Source organism: Seriola dumerili, unplaced genomic scaffold (assembly GCF_002260705.1).
Source record: "Seriola dumerili isolate Sdu_G_001 unplaced genomic scaffold, Sdu_1.0 BDQW01000040.1, whole genome shotgun sequence".
NCBI classification, from domain to species: Eukaryota; Metazoa; Chordata; class Actinopteri; order Carangiformes; family Carangidae; genus Seriola; species Seriola dumerili.
In genome coordinates, this window is record NW_019174295.1 from 1,518,986 (window position 1) to 1,536,298 (window position 17,313).

A 17,313-nucleotide genomic window follows, 5' to 3' on the forward strand; every position below is an offset into this window, starting at 1 on the left:
TCTTGTGGGCTTTTCACCACATTCAATGGTCTTCATTTAGTGGAATAGACTTGGGTGAGATGCAGCTGAAATTTTTAAAGCTAGCTACCTAGGATTATTTTCTTACATAGAAAGGAAATAGACACAAACAACAAGAAGGAAATGCATACGAATATAAAGACACATAATGACCCGTAACTGACCCTTTAACATGACCATGTTGATGTTGATTGTGCATCATGCTGTAACAGTAAGTAAAAAGAAAAACAAGAGAACTTATGCAAAGACACATTATTGATTTTAATCACGATCCATAACAGCTCAAACAGTTCTCATTGAAAAGGACTGAGGCCGTGTAGCCAGGAGAGCGGGCCGAAGCCTCTTGGACTGGAAAATAAAGAAAATCTTTTTGCATTACAAAAATATATGTAGAGATATCTATTTGCAGATTAGCTACAACCAGGTAATTTAGCTCAGTGTATAAATTATCCCTTTGCAGACAAAGAAAGGCAGTGTTTAGTTTTCTCAGCGATTACCCACGTAGCAAGCAAATGGTCCGACGCTGCCAAAAATGTTTAAAAATGACCAGATATTATTCACAACCAAACGCTGATGCTTACTTAACATTACCTTGCTAACATGATAAACAACAATAAGGCACTTGAAGTTCCACAATAATCAAAATCATTTTGCAGGAGTCCTACAGAGATTTGCCTCTGTGTCCACCGGGTGGCTCATTTGTCACAACTGTTCATGAGAAGTTTCGGGGGGAATGGCTGTGCAGTGTGGCTGATACTTGTTTGTGAAGCGTGGTGCTTGTTAAATAAGATGTTTTTAATGGTGCTGCAGCCTGTTAAACCATTTACAGTAAATGTATCGTAAGTATGCATGTAACGTTTTTATCTGTTGCACAAAAATTTTAGTTACATCTTAAAACTCATGCTAATCCCCCACCAGCAGTAAATCAAATAATGACTCCAATACACAAAAACAACAACAACCACAACTACTCTGTCCTTAGGGCTGGGTATCGTTCAATAATCTTTGATACCTGTACTGATACCGATACCTTGACCTCGATATCTTTTCTTAACGATATGCCAATTTTATCAAATCCATTTTAACAAAAACAAAGGTCTCTTCACAAACTCAAATGTGTATGTGTAAATAAAAAGCCGATCACAAGCATTATTAGATCATGATCCAAGCACGCTGCATGCTTATTGAGATTTACTCACTTACTCAAAATTTGGTATAAAATGACAGGGACACTTTTTAAATCCTCGATAGTATCGCTCCATAAAAGTATCGAAGCTCGATGCCCAGCCCTACTAAAAGTACAGTCATGCAAGTCTGTAACGTACACAAACAGTTTGCAGGAGGCTTTGTGAAAACTACATGAGAAGAAACAAAGTTTTTTTACCCTGCTCGTGGTTAAACTAAGGGTACAGTTCATGCGTTGTTGGAACTTCTGTTTATAGGAATTAAACATGTCTACATGCACTAGAGAAAATACAAATAGACAGCATATTGAAGCACATGTTGAAAGTTGTGTGTTTGTCAAACTGAAGCAGAGAGACAACTGACGAATAGAAAAGAGAAAAATATGCTGAGAATTTGTTGATTGTTGATTCCTCACTTACAAATATTTTTAGCTGTTGCTGGTAATAAATGTCCTGTACATATAAAGCCATTACATCCTTACTACTTCATCAAAACAGAACTATCTGCAGTGTAGCAACCGCTTTATGTTCAACTAGTTTAAAGTCGGTCTGTGAGTCATCTGGTAAAACAGGCTGCAGCGCCTTAAAGACGAGCACCCGGTGGACACAAAGCCTGAACAGAGGCAACCAGGAAAACTCAGGAAGAGGAAAAACTCACTATACACTTAACATAATATTGTGCTTTAACATTTTCTTCCACCATCATAAAAACCCCCATTAAATCATGCTCCAGCTCCATACATCCAGTTACAGCCCCCACCCCGCCCACTGCGATGCATCACACCCATGGGAGTCGGCGCAGGCTCGCACTTCCTCTCATGGATGTGAGACATCACACAACTCCCGACCCAGATCTCACTGTCATATACAAACACATGAGATACAGATACAAACTACCATTTAACACAAGAGAAAAACAATCTACCCGATCAGAACATTCCTCAAATGTTCCTCAAACCGTATTGCAGGAGGGCTGCTCTACAGTCACATTGGAGAAAACATTCACTTAGCATGCCCGTCTTAATAATATATAAATATTTACATGCAGAGTAGGAATACACTTCCTCTTCCCCTGGGCTAGCATGGCTGTGGTGGCTTTGCGGAGGGTCTCATGCTACATGCTAGATGGTACCAGTCTGGGCTCAACGTGCATTAGTGACAACTAGAAGCTGGGACAGCACTGTTTTAGTTGCACAGGCAGCATTTGGTTCCACATTAACACACTGTCTTCCCGTTAGTGACTCCCCCTAGTGGTGAAATACGAGACGTAAGCCCTAAGCTGATGATGAAACTTTTTTAAACTCTGACTTAAACTTGTAGGGCTGTAGCAGCGTGTAGCAACAACTTTCAAGTAGCTACAGTTGGCATTGCTCAACTTTGTAGTCGGGTTGACTTTTTCTTTACTCAGACATTTACTGTTGTGAATAATAATTTCCAATTTCCACAAAGTAAGTTCTTGCTCAGTTGTTTGTGTTTAACATTTGAGAACTTTGGATCCTTTTGTTAAATGGAACTTTGATACTGGTCAAAGTGGGAGACTGAGAAACATATAGTTTTTATGTTGGTACCAAAACTCAGGCATTGAATGGACACTGGTATTAGATGTAAAATGATACCTAGCTGTATTTGTGCACAGGATTCTTTGCCATAGCACATCTACAGCGCAGCACCTAACCTGTGTGACATCACCTTGCTGTTTGATATACTTCATGCTGGCAGGGAGGATATTACCTTTTGCTTCACATGGCTTGTCCATACTATATATTAATTCTATACAGTGTGTCCTACATAATCGCCATTGTGTTGTTTCAGCGGGTTTATACTACCAGGGATGATAAAATACATGTGACGTCAGACATTTTAAATGAGGGAAGACAAACATCCATGTGGAGCCAAATGCAGCCTTACTGTAGCTCATTAGCTCATCTGCAAGTAGGGATGGGACAAAGAATTAGAACAGCAATATATCGCAACACGGTCTCTGTGATACTGAGACAGCTACAACTTTCTGTTTTTTTTTTAGTCTTTTACTCCAGAATATCGAACTGTTCCACTTCCTGACAGTTTGATGTTGTGCCTCACTTTAATCTCATTTTGTCCATGCACAACTATGAGCAACTAAGCTAGCAGCAAATATATATATATATTTTTTTAACACATATTCTGCCATTTTATGAATGGTGTCCTCTTCAGGTGCGCACACTGTAATGTATCACAGATGACTGTCTTGCAGTATATCACAGAATCACCTGTTTAGTGATTCCATCATGAGCAATATGAATTCCACACATTTCCCAACCCTACTGCGGAGAGCCATATAGTAGTGTATTTACCTTGTCATATTCTATTCCTCATAGAAATACTGTGTATGAATTGTGTTAGTGATACAGTCAGTTCTGGTGAGAGATCATTAGCAATAAGTGTGTTAGGGTATGTTTTTATTTTAGTGTTTCTCAAACGACATTTAGTGTAGTAGTCAGTTTGGGAGACAGACAATGTTTTAATTGGTTAATTGTGACATTTGTTGAGATGTTTTTGACATTAAACTTTTACTTAATCAAGCAGAATAAAATAATGAAGGTGTGAAAATTCATGTCAAATACATAATCTCAGCTTTTCTTTTCTTTTTTTAAAACGGCCGTCTTCCGTTCAGCTCAAACCTCGCCCAGTTCCCAGTTGTCATTTATTGCAACATCGATGCAACTTGAATCCACTGCACAGCCGACTGGCTGTAGTATAGTCTGAAAAGATCAGATTTTAACTGTTCCCATTTTTAATTTTTTTAATTTTTTTTTTTATTAAAACACAAAAGTCACCCCAAACAAGCCCAATTTGGTCAAACCGAAGATCTAAATCAGTGATCCCAAATCATAATGTAAGAGGGGAGATTTCAACCAGCACCAACCCTGGGAGCCCTGAGGATGAGGGAGGGGAGGGGAGGGGAGGGAGGGGGAAGGGGGGAGGGGCGGGCATGCAAGGTGTTGTTGGGGGAGGGGGGGGGGGGTTGTCGCCATCTTCTTGTCGTTCAATCATTCCTGTCGGAGAGAAGCAGTGTGTCTTTTAAGGGGTTGTAATGATTTCCTGTTTCGAAATAAACAAAACACAAGTTGTTGTTATGTTTTCGTACAAATTACAAGCTTAAAAAAAAAAAGAAAAGAAAAGAAAAGATGATGTCTGGACAGTAGACAAAGACAAAACAGCACGTAGACCATTTCCCACCGTCATGGACAACAAGCAGAGCACAACACCTCAAGCAATGTGTGGATGATGCACACACATTATGCTGCATTTAAACATGTAGGAAATTGGAAACTTCTAACTCATAATTTCCTGTTTCGCACCTCAGAGTCAGGAACGATTCAGAAAGTTTTCCTGGCTGATCTCAGAGCGCACATTAGGATTCAAAGAAGATACTAGGGCTGCAGTGCAGTTTTATTATTTATTTTACACTGAACCTTATACTCTTAGTATCAGATCTTCAAAGTACCAACTGTAATGGTTAAATTTAATGAATGTAGGACATGTATAGAAACTTCACAGCTCAGATAAAAGTCAGCCAAGTTGGAATTATGAGTCAATTCAAGTATTTTTTTTCCCAGAATATTTCCAGTCCTTCAATAATCCTGTCCAGACTGTATGTTGCAATAGAATAATAGCGACTGTACATTATTTCAAATATTATTCAACTACCAATGAATCATGTGACATAAAACACCAGTTTTATAGTGTCGAATCACAAACTTCCACCCGAACATCTCGAGTAGAAATGTCTGCAGTGGCACCTTTTAAATCAGAAGGTGGCGCCAGTTCATCTGATAACAAACCAGTCCCTAATTTACCAGTAAACAAAGGTCCCTTACAGTCCTGTCAAGGCAGTGTGATCTCAATACCAGGATATAAAACTGTCTGGACGGCACAGAATTTGTTCAGTTGTCAAGCAATAAAGTTTTTAATGTCACATTCGACTCGTATCGTTCAGCTCTGCTAATATGAAGGTTTTGCTGCAGCCATCTTTATATGTTTTGTTTTGTTTTGGGCTAAAACGGTTGTTATTGCTGTATTTTAAGGCTAACTCGGTAATATACCGTTTAGTTTTATAATATTCTATTCATCCAGACACAATAATTTACACCTTTTAAAGGAGTATTCAAACCTTTGCAGTTGCTGTTAATCCCTCCCCCAAAACTCATCTCTCAAATAAACCTACAAACCACTGGAAATTAAGCACAATACATTTTTGAGAGTAACTCCACTTTGTAATTCTTTTTTCTTTTCTGTAATAATTTATTATTATAGTATTACATTGTGCATGGAGTTATAACCTTCACCATCACCCTGAGCTCTGGCCTCTGGGTCCCACCCTTCATTATGTCAGTGTTGAATGTGGTGCGACTCGGCGAAGGTCGTCTGTGTTACCAGTCGGCGGGGACAGAATTTAGCACGTGGACTCATAAATTAACACAGGCGTCACTCAGACAGCAGCAGTGCTGAACTTCTGCTGCAGTATTAAGGAGAAAGACCGAGCAGGTCGGACACGTCCTTGTGTGACCTGCTTTTACAACGAACCTCTACCTTCCTGTTTTTACCTGTTTGATCATCTCTCCAGTTTTCTCGATGATGATGGTCTTGGCCTCTTTGACGGGTGAAGTGGCCTGGTAGTCATCGCTGAGCAGGCCAAGGATGGGGTACTGGTTCCTGTACCTAAACACACACACACACACACACACACACACACACACACACACACACACACACACACACACACACACACACACACACACGTTCAGGTATGTCTCAAACTAACATTTTGTTTATTTCCTTACAGTAATTTCAGCCTGACTACCAGCAACTACCTAATGAAAGTTTTATTTTTTATCTTTTATGATTTATAGTTTACTATGAGGTTAAGACAAGGAAATGCATCTACGTTTAACCCTTAGTTAAACAGTTATTGATTATCAGAATAGCTAACTAATAGATTTATTTCAGCTCTATAGCACAGTGTAGAACATGTAATCTGGTCATACGTGTAATCTGACAGTTTGTACCTCTTGGTGATGATGGTCTTGGTGACTTGGTTCTTGGCGCTATCGTTCTTCTCGAGCATCAGCCTCCTGATCTCCTGAGGGTCACAAGAGGTCAAAGGTCAACGGAGGGGACAAGTACAGTGTGACTAAAATAACTACTACTCACTAAAACGTTGCATCCACATTTATTTCCTTTGTCATTTTGTATTATCTCGTTATCTTGGTTTTATAATCTGTATCAGAGAAGCCGACTTATTTTTCCTCTCACATTTTTCCCTTCGGCTTCCCCTCTCCACTTAAATGCAAATTAACTTCATCTTAAAACCATTGCTGCTGCCCTTTGTGTGTGTGAGAAACTGTAACCTAGGTATTTGACGCCAGCACCCTGAGGTGAAAAAACATTCCTGAGGTTGAATTAACTGACAATCTGCTTCTGCAGAGACGCTGCTCAAACAACGGTCAGAATGCAGTTGGACCTGAAAACCGATCAGTGACATAAATTAAGTCATGACACAAGCCTGGATCAGGTGTACAAGTATTTCTGTAACAGCAAACTTGGTGGCTTGGTTTTTATTTATACGCTTCATTCCAGGTAGGTCACGTGTTTCTTTTTGCATGACTACACATATACACATACACACACACACACACACACACACACACACACACACACACACACACGTTCATTCAGAGTTTAGTAAGTGATACCTTTATGGTTATCATATTTTCATATTCAACTTAATTCTCTCCCTGAGCCTCTGTGAATTAGTCGACTGTAACAACAAGAGAGACAGTGTTGGCGTGTCGTGTTGCAGACCTCCTCCTGCCGGGTGATGGTGCTCTGCCGCTGCTCCAGCGTGGCGAGCAGCTCCGAGATCCTCAGCTGGAGACTCTTCTCTGAGGACGACCTGTCACCGGTGACCTCCGTCTGGACTCGTGTTATCTGGGTCTGGAGGCAGAGCACAGAGGGACGAGGAACGTTTCAAGTATGTAAATGAGAATATTCTGCCTTCAGATCTGATCTGTTAGACCCCAGAGGGAATTCAAAACGGCGTTTTCAGTCTTTTGTATGTTACATTGTGGTCTTGTCTCAGTCTCACCCTCAGCCTCTGTATCTCCTGGTCTTTCTCTTGTCTGATGGAGCTGAGCTGCTCTTTGTACTGACGTGACAGCTCCTCTGTCTTGATGTGCAGGGTGGAGCTGCTGCTCTGGCCTGCGAGCTGAAGCACAGGAGGACGAGGAAGAAACAGAGGAAGAAAGAGAATCATCACATCATTGTCGCAGCGTTGATATTACCTGCCTCCTGATTTTCTCATTTTCTTTTTTTAAATCTCAATATTCATTATTCATCTCATCCTCCTCATGAAGATTTATGTATTTCAGATGGGTTTTGTCACATAAATCATCACCTTCCAGCATCATCTACTGTCACTTTAACTCCATTCATACGGATATTCCTTCTGCTCGTACTCTCCCACATGAATTTTATATTTTCCAAATCACGCTGCCAAACACCTCACACATGTCTCTATCGGTGTGGGGAGTTTTTTTTTCCTGATCATTTTGTTAAGCAGTCATGTTAGAACTTCAACCTCATGCTGACTGATTTATTTCATGAAGGAAAAAGAATTTGGCTCGTAAAGTTCAATGTAACCGCAGTCGGTGATCAAAGAGCATACTGGTTTTACCTGCACTGTGATACCAAACCCAGACGTGTGAGCACATTTTTATATCATGTAACTTTATTTATGAGTCACTGTTTAGATCAAAGAAACTTCAGATTGGTTCAGCACTTAAATATGACATACATGACAAAACCGACAACTTCTGAGGTCTATTTTTCCAGGTGGATGTATATTTGGAAGAGACAGAGGAGGTGGGACGGGTGGTGCTTTACCTTCTGTCGGAGCAGCTCGTTCTCCTTCTCCATCGCTCTCATCCTTCCCTCCAGCTCTCTGATCTTGAACTCACGGCTGGAGTCGGTGTTTCGGGTGCTCAGCAGCTGACTCTCCAGGGAGCGCTGGGATGTGCAGGTTTCCTTCAGAGACAGCTGGAGAACGACACGCACGCACGCACGCACGCACACACACACACACACACACGCACGAAGGTTATAATGTCCATTTTTTGGTGATTTTGGATGCTGTATTATTATTATATGTATGTACTATTTATTTCATTTTTAATCATACAGGATCAAATTCAGACTCTGAGTATGACACTGCAGTTAAAGTTTAGATAAGAACTGTTTCTCTGTAATGTTACAGGAGAAGTTACTGCCATTATAGTAATGCACTACTTCTTTCTTTAGTAAGTACAGACAGGTGTACTGTACCTGGAGCTGTCTGTTGTTTTCTCGCACGGCCTCCAGGAGGCTGTCATACTGCCGGGCCTGGTCTGCTTTGAAACTCAGGTCTCTCTCCAGTGACTCCTTCTCACTCTCCAGACGCTGCGACACGAGAGACAGGCAGAGGGAATCACTCGCATCTCCATGGTAACGGTAAGACGCTGGTACGTGTTTTAAAAGTCGAACAATCAGATATTTCCTATTGATTTCCTCTACTATTGTACATTCTGTATCATAAGAAGAAGAAGAAAACATTATAAAAGATTAAATATATATAAGATATAAACAACAACAATCTTTTTATCTTTTTATCTATTTGTTCAGTTTTGTTCTGTTTGAGCTGCTAATTGTTTTTCGGAAATGCAAACACACAATAAGATAAAAAGGCTCCACCTCATTGACACTGGTAGAAATGAGCTGTTATTCTCTGGCCTGAAGCCTGAACATGTCTGGTGTCATTTAAAGCATTTCATTAACTCACACGACCGTGAACAGCTCATGGCACAGGCTGTGGAGACACGCTGTTCCCGCCTCTCTCTAACTGCTGTGGATCCATTTTACGTCCATCGTGTGTACGACATGAATGTTCTTTTGAATGCAGGATTTTTACTTGAATCAAAGTATTTATATTGTGGTATTATTACTGTCACATAAGTGAAGGTCCATGAGTGCTACTACAGTATAATAAAGAAGCAAATAACTATTGTCAACTACTCTTCCCTTCTTTAATCTTTGTGGTAAATTTCTGGAGCAGTTTGGTCGCGTTTCTTGTCTTGTCTTGTCAAAGCGGAGGATCCAGCTTCTTTGGAAGATCGAGTTACTGTTAAGAGTCGACGGCTGGACCACACACACACACACACACACACACACACACACACACACACACACACACACACACACACAGTTCTACACTGAACTGTAATGATTATATTTCCCCTGTTTACTGAGATGTTTAAACCCTGGTGTTAAAATCTACGTCATGGTGACAAAAACAAGGACCTAACTAAACTCTCTCAGCATTTCTTCAGACGGGGATGTTCTTCCTGCAGCTCTTACCCGCAGGTCCTCGGACATGTGGAGGAGCTCCTCTCTCAGACTGCTGAAGGTGGACAGCAGCAGACGCATGCTCTTATCAGCAGTGAGACGAGTCTGACGCAGAAACACACACACACACACACACACACACAGTCATTAATGAATAAATGACTTTAACCACACCTCCCTATTTGGCATTAATAAGCAGCATAAAATTAATGGTTTATAACAGATTATTAAATGGTTGTAAACAAAATATAAATACCAACATTTGTGTTCATCATATAACTCCTCCTTTATTACTCATCCCATTAAGCATCCATTACTGGAATATAAACAGCTGATGGGTGTTGGGAGTTGTAATCATAGATAATTAGTTTTAAATACATTGCTAAACAATTTTAAACCAGCCTGGGAATTATATGTACACGTGTATACAGAGTTATAAATAATAAATTCTTTATAACACACTGTGAAGGCTTTGTTCTGTAATGATATATCATTATATATGATTCTATATTAAAGCTATGCTTTGTTATTCTTCATTCATTACTGATAAATGCACTGATAAACAGTTGAAAATTACAAATAAATAATAAACTGCTAGTCTGCATTATAAACCATGTGTTAATATAATAAAGTTTGCCCAGACAAAGAGACACGCATGTTAAAGATAAAGCAACTGAATAATAAATAATAAATAACAGTGATTCAAATCAGAGCAAAATATAAAAAATTTTAAAAAGGAAAATGATGAAAGATTTTAAGATTTTGAAAACAGTCAAAAGGGTTCAAGGTTCAGCGTGCACACTCTTCGTGTGTGTGTGTGTGTGCGTGTGTGCGTGTGTGCGTGCGTGCGTGCGTGCGTGCGTGCGTGCGTGTGTGTGTCTCAGACACTGGTCTGATAGGTAAGTGTGTCTAATCTGTCACTCACCTGCAGCAGGTAGCGGATTTGTTGTTTGGTCAGTTCAGTGGTTCCTTTGGGAATCAAAGCCTCCACCTCCTCTCTCTCCACCTGAACACACAAGTAAAACAACTGAGTAAAATCACACCATTGGAGAATGAAGAGAAATCTTTTCTTTTTGTGTAAATTTCCACACATCTGAATGGATTACTTGTACTGTTGAGAAAGTGTTTGGTGCCTAAACTACTGGAGCAAACACACAAAGAATCAAACATCTAAACAAAGGTGAGAAAATGTTCTAACATTGAGCCATTAAACATTAAAGTGCTGTTGTTTGTTTCTCCATCCGTTTGTTTTTGCATTCCTAGTTTAGTGATGAAGTTGTTTGTGTTCGCAGATTTATTTATCAGATGTGAGTGATGCAGGTCTGTTTCTCACCTTGTAGTCACTGAGATCCAGCTTGTGTTTCCTGTAACACAGAGAGGAAAGACAAACAATGAGGATGAGAGAGCGACAACATGACTGGAACAGACCTGAGACGTGTGTGTGCGTGTGCGTGTGTGCGAGCGTGTTTGACGGTGTGTGTTTGAGAGTACAGGGTTCACTGATTGTGTCTCCATGACTCAGAGTCTTAAGTCAACAGGGTCTCAACCAGACACTGAGACAGAGGTGGGTGTGTTTTATGTATTTATCATTTTGTGAGGACAAAAATGTGTGTGTGTCACACACACACTACATAATGTTTACCTGTTCGTCCTAGGTCTGAAATATTACATCCTCCCTGAGTTCAATAATGCCTGCAGTTTTGGACGGGATTATTAAAATGAGTAGTCGATACATCTTGTTCCTTGTACAATTACTCTGTTATATAACCTGCAGGTGACAATGGCCACCCCCACCCTGCCCCAGGCTGTGGCTGCTCACCCCATTTAGAGGATATACGCTACAATGATGCCCGCGCTCGTGCCAAAAAGAGTCTGCCAGATTGTCAGGGCGTGTGCTGTTTGGCAAAATATGGCACAGCGGATCGGCCTGCCTCCTGGCCTCCCACCAAACAAAATGTCCTTGATCCACCTCGTGCTTGTGGTTGAGGTGGATGTCAGGATCGTAAATAACCATAAGAACCATCATTTATATGCATCAGGATTCATGAGGTGCTTTGCATTGAGGTTTGAAAGTGGGCGTATGGAGGACGGGATATGAGGCTGATCCATGTGCGCGCAAGTTCTTTGTGATTTACAAGAGGAACACTTTTAGTTTGAATCCCATGCACTGTTTTATAAATGAGGCCTCTGGTAGTCGGATACATTCGTTGTTGGTTTGGTCTTTTCATGGGATTTGGAGGATTAAGACTTTGTGGCTGGTGTCTGATTCAGGACCGGACCTGCAGAGTCTGCAGAACCAGTGTGAGGTAAGAAACTGCAGCAATTACAAGGGCAGGAAATCAACCGAAACTCGCCTCAGACCTGTTGGAGCTTGCTGCTCAGGATACTAACGCCAAACCATGCGTCTGTCTCCATGACAATATCCCACAGCTGCTGACGAGGAATCTATTAGCCTATTTGCCAGGATAATAGAACTAGACCGTTAGTGATATCTGACATGAAACTGTTCACACCCAACGAAACCACAGGAAAGCAGGAAAATTGGCGCCTGTGGCAGGATATCCAGGCCCAGACCAGCTACAGGGGCAGTTTAGTTCTTGTCTATCTTAAGCTGGACTGTGGTGCAATGAATTCTGGGAAAATTAAGACTTTTTTTAAAATAAAAAAAAATGGCCAACCGAAAAACAATCGCTCAGCTCTGTTTACCCCAGCAGCAAATGTTTGTCGTTTGACGTTTTACTTGGGAAATTCAGCGAAGAGTGAAACAATAGACACTCTGACTTGCATTCGACTATGAGCAAAATTAAGACTGGACCAGCACTACAGACCAGTCTGAAATATCTTTGTGAAAGCGGCCCCAGTACAAACACCACCTGCCTGTGACGCCTCACCTCCAGGTGTGCTGAGTAACTTCTATCACTTACTGTCCACGGATCTTGGACACGTGCTCGGAGATGCAGGAGTGGATGTCGCAGTTCTTCCTGTAGACGTCGGCCAGCAGCTCGCCGAAGTAACGCGTGTCCATCTTCGCCGGCTGGGGCACCTCCTTGATGGGGATCTTTTCTATCGGCTTCTGCTGTATGACGTTGACGATCTCCACCTCTTCCACCTCCACCGTCTCCTCCTCCTCCTCCTCCTCCTCCTCCTCTTCCTCCTGCAGGGAGACAGATTTTTAATTACTGTCTGTTAATAAGTTCTGTTTGAAGTTAGCACTATGTCTAGTTTCTAGTTTTAGCTCTTGACCTCCAGACTTCTATTGGTTTCCTATCATTTTACTACAGTAATTATACAGTATTACCTCCACCAAGGAGGTTCTGTTTGTTTGTTTGTTTGTCAGCAGGATTACACACAAAAAGTACTGAACCTATTTGCACATAATTTGATGGTGAATGAGCCAAGGATGAACCTATTCAATATTGGGACAGATCCAGATCATTTACTAAGAGGAAGTCTGGTGTATGTTGACATGGGCCTTGGTGAAGGTCTGCGCTCTCCCAGTCCTCCTCTAGTTGTTTGTCTTTGTTGATGAGCCAAAATACTCTCATGTACATCATCTGTCTTGTGTGGACAGACACAAAAGAACTCCCATCAGAGCGAGCAGCGCCAGCAGAGCAATCTGTGCTAGGTTCAGATTAGATAACATCTTTTCGGCTTTGCAATGAACACAGGGACCGAGACTGGGTTGCAACCATGATGTTGACAATCGCAAGTTTAGAGGAATTACAAAAATATGTGGACGGTTTTCTGGTTGCAGGCTTTCATCAGATTTTGGGACCGGGCTGGAAGCACATTAAGGGAAAGCGATCGTATTCGGAGTTCCAGTTTCAGTTCCAGTTCTTGAAACTACACATCCACCGAGTTTGAAGCACACCATTATCAGAAATATTATTTTATGCTACATTATTCAAATTTCCTTTACTGGAACTAAAGAACCTCGACCAATCCAAGAAAATCAGAACCTGAGGTCCCAGGACCTCCAACTGCCACACTGTCCTCCCACACTCCTGCACCACCTACATGTGATCTGAGCCAAACACACCCATCACCTGCTCTTATCTACATGTGGCAACAGAAACAATTGTTGCATAACCTGTTATCTAACGCCACACTGAGCAGAGCAGAGCTGAGCTGCTGTGTGTACTCCTCACACAGAAAGTACCTTCACTCTCTTCAAACACCCCGTCTGTCAAACTCTTAGTTTGCGGACAGACAGGTGGTAAACGCCGGCATTATTCATAATGTTTGTATTGTCTTGTTTCAGGCTCTTTTCCTCTGTCTCCATGTTCTTTGTTAGAAAGCTGGTTGTTAGCACTTTAAAAATCATTTCCTCTCAGTTACACCCACCAGACGTTGACAACCATCTAGGACCAACAAGACGATATTATCGCTCACGTCTGAAGCCTTTCAGTTTAGGGAAGATCGGAGTCCTGAGTGAGATTAAATCTCATAAATAGTGAGGAATGAAGTTTGGCGCTTCTTTTTCTGTGTGAAAGACTGGTTGGTTGACAAGCCTGTTTGTTAATTGACTCTTTTGGCCTCATTTAACCCTCATCCTCAAATTTATCGCAGGGTGCAGCTGTTTTTGTTGCAGGGTGTGTAACGCTAACCTTAACCCTACCTGTCCCTGTAAATGTAATATATCATGAGGGCTGGTGGACGGGTTTCAAGTATAATAATGACATATTAATGACTTGCTCTGAGTCTGATTATAGACATTAATGTTTCTGTTGAATTAATTGCTCAGATAAAAGCAGGTGCATGATTTTTTTTTTTCCCCAGCATGAAAAACTAGAGCTTCTGTCCTGAAGCAAAACCAGCGTTGAGCCAGTTGAAGGCAGAGTTTCACTTAAGATAAAATCCAGGATTTTCAGTTAATACTTGTAATGGCAACACTAAATTATCCTGATAGTAGTTTGCTACTCAAATGACAAGGAAATGTATCTTTCTGAACTGAACAAGTCATCCATGTTCAGCTGGATAAATTAGCCTACATTGTTTTATTTGGTTTTTTATCCTGGTTTCACCTCTGGCAAAGAAAAGCTTTGTCTGATGTCTCGTCTTCTCAAATATCCAAAACTGTGCTGAGCAATCAAACCAGATTCCACAGGAGCCGGGGTGGGGGGGGGATCAGGAGCTACAATTTCCCATCAAGAGAAGTTAAACACTATTGTGCCATTGGAGGGCCACCAAGACCCACACGGAGCCTGGCGGCACTTCAAGATCATGTTCAGTTTTTGTTGACACTGTGTATGAGGAGGGTTCATTGTACTGAGAGGGTTTGTCCGCCTCTGCCAAAAATCATCTAATTCCAGCTTTTCAAATGTGAGGAATTGCTGATTTTCTGTGTTTTATATCAGTGTAAACTGAACATCTTTGTCAGCTTGTGCTCTTGGTGATTGTGATGGAGATTTTCCACTATTTCCTTATATTTCATAGATATAATGCAGTCAAACATGTCACCACCACCACTCCTGATATAGTGCCAGCAAAAACTGAACATTATATTGTTCTTAAACATAAGGTTTATTGCAGGATTGTTTTGTTTGTATCTAATTGCTTTAGACTTTAGATGTTCCTGATAAACTGGTAGTTCAGAAAACAGTGGCCCTTTGTACCTCCCGTAGCCACGACTCATGCAGCAGGGTCAATAGCAGAAAGACTAAACAATGATGTCACTACTACCAGGAAACACTGGCACAGGAGTTACATTCACATTGGAAAAAAAAAAAGAAAGAAAGAAAGAAAGGAAACGCTACAGGAAGGAGGAACAAAACAGGCGGAGGTGCAGCTAAAAGGCCTGAAAGATCACAGGTCTGATTCCAACACTGAAACCAAAACAAGCTCAAGTATTGTAGACGGGGGTCAACGCCACAGTGAGCACAAAGTGACACTACAAGAGGCTGTTAGGAATTTGATTCCTGCTGGGAACCTGTTATGTTGTTCAGGGACAAGAATGCGTCTTTTGTCTGCGCCTAAAAAGCCAGTGTTTTACCTTTGCAAGTCAAACCTGACTAAATCACAGTCAGTGGGAACTCAAGCCCCTTAAAACAAGTGTTCTTTCTATCCAGACATATCCACTTGAATTGAAAAGTGGTGGAAACCTGGTGTTCAAACCTCACAGCAGGACCAAAGACTTTTTTTCATCAGGAGCTTTTATCTTCATTCTTAAACATTAAATGCAAACTGAAGAGACACAGGGAGGGTAAGTTAAGTGTACACATGTGAAGCCTGTGCTCACATGGAGGTGGGTGTGTCCCAGCGCTGCAGGGCTGTGGCTGCCACGGTTACATGCCTGTCATTCCTGCAGTGAAAGGGAGAGTAGAGACCACAGACAAGACCTGAAGCAGTCTGGAGACGAAGGTCGAGGAGGACTGGCTCGTTTTCACCAGACATACCGGCAGCTTCCAGTTCTGACAATGAGTTGGTGCTTAAAGTTAGCATTTATCCCACTGTCATATGTTAGTAAAAAATATTGGACCTTAGACCGTGAATATCCAAAATGAATTTCCTGACAATGGAGCTATGTAAAGTTAACGGTCTGACCTTAATGTGCATGTGGTGTGTCCAAAATAAAAGAGTTCATTCTCTGCGGAGCTGGAACTCTGCCAATCACTTCTCTATGAGTTTCATTCTGTGAGTAAGGTCTCACCACTATCGTTAGGATCAGGAAACATGATAAAAATGCCTCAGGTCGACTCTGACAGAGTTTAACATGCAGTTAACCTGCAGACGTGAAATTCCAGGGAACCTCCGCAGAGCTGAGCTCATACTGCTGAGGGAGGAAAACAACAACCTCATAGTGAGAGGTCAGTGGGTTAGGGTTGCAGTAGAAGCGTGTGTGTGTGTGTGTGTGTGTGTGTGTATATAAAAGGTAGACTGACCTAGAAAAGAGTGACACCATAGAGATAACAGAGCAGCCCTGGATCCAAGGAAGAGATTTTTGGTTTTTTTTTTTTTGTAAATAAAAGTTGTTTTGCATCAATCTTGAACTGAAATGGCAGATTTCAGATTCGGCAGATTAGCAGATCAATAAATTAAAAAGACAATGACAAATTCATTATTTGCAGCCCTAAATATCTATAATCGTTGTGTAGTGAAAGGGTGGTAATATGCACATGAAGTCTCTTGCATGCAACAAAACCAGTGTTGCCACTCCAGCTGAAGAACTACAGTAAGAGGTTGAGTTTCATGTTCCTCTCCCTGTCTGGAGTCAGACCCTGTTTACATGTGACATGACCTCAGGTGTTATTTACAGGTAAAAGTTGACAAATAAGGAAACAAAAAGCAGAGCAGCAACTTCCTGTTCAAACACAAACAAACAAACGAACCACTCATCACCAGAACCTGACTGAACCCAGAGGACCAGTAATCCAATATCTACAGCCAATACATCATCACATCACCTCTTCACCATGTCAGGCCCTCTCTGTGTGTGTGTGTGTGTGTGTGTGTGTGTGTGTGTGGGTGTGTGTGTGTGTGTGTGTGTGTGTGTGTGTGTGTATATGTGGAGAACATGTGTTTGCGTCAGTGGGTGGTGGGTAATGTTTGCTCGTCTATTCTCTAACTGTAATGGATATTGGGACATTTGCCAGACTTGGTCCAGAGTCACTCACTTATCACCTCAGAGAGAGAGAGAGAGATAGGGAGAGAGAGAGAGAGAGAGAGAGAGAGAATTGTCAAGAGATGGATGCGC

General features: G+C 41.4%; 1 protein-coding gene across 1 annotated transcript in view; it reads right to left on the minus strand.

Moving 5' to 3' along the window:
• Positions 1-261: 261 nt before the first annotated feature.
• Positions 262-17,313, minus strand: part of pof1b (POF1B, actin binding protein) — a 17,731-nt gene continuing 679 nt past the window's right edge. Inside the window, exons 2-12 of the mRNA XM_022738687.1 lie at positions 12,545-12,774; positions 10,954-10,984; positions 10,546-10,626; positions 9,633-9,725; positions 8,565-8,678; positions 8,127-8,279; positions 7,330-7,449; positions 7,047-7,178; positions 6,251-6,324; positions 5,789-5,903; positions 262-366 (exon numbers count right to left, since the gene is read on the minus strand). Of these exons, the coding sequence (XP_022594408.1) occupies positions 301-366; positions 5,789-5,903; positions 6,251-6,324; positions 7,047-7,178; positions 7,330-7,449; positions 8,127-8,279; positions 8,565-8,678; positions 9,633-9,725; positions 10,546-10,626; positions 10,954-10,984; positions 12,545-12,774 (1,209 nt within the window). The 3' untranslated portion in view covers positions 262-300. The remainder of the gene's footprint in view (positions 367-5,788; positions 5,904-6,250; positions 6,325-7,046; positions 7,179-7,329; positions 7,450-8,126; positions 8,280-8,564; positions 8,679-9,632; positions 9,726-10,545; positions 10,627-10,953; positions 10,985-12,544; positions 12,775-17,313) is intronic.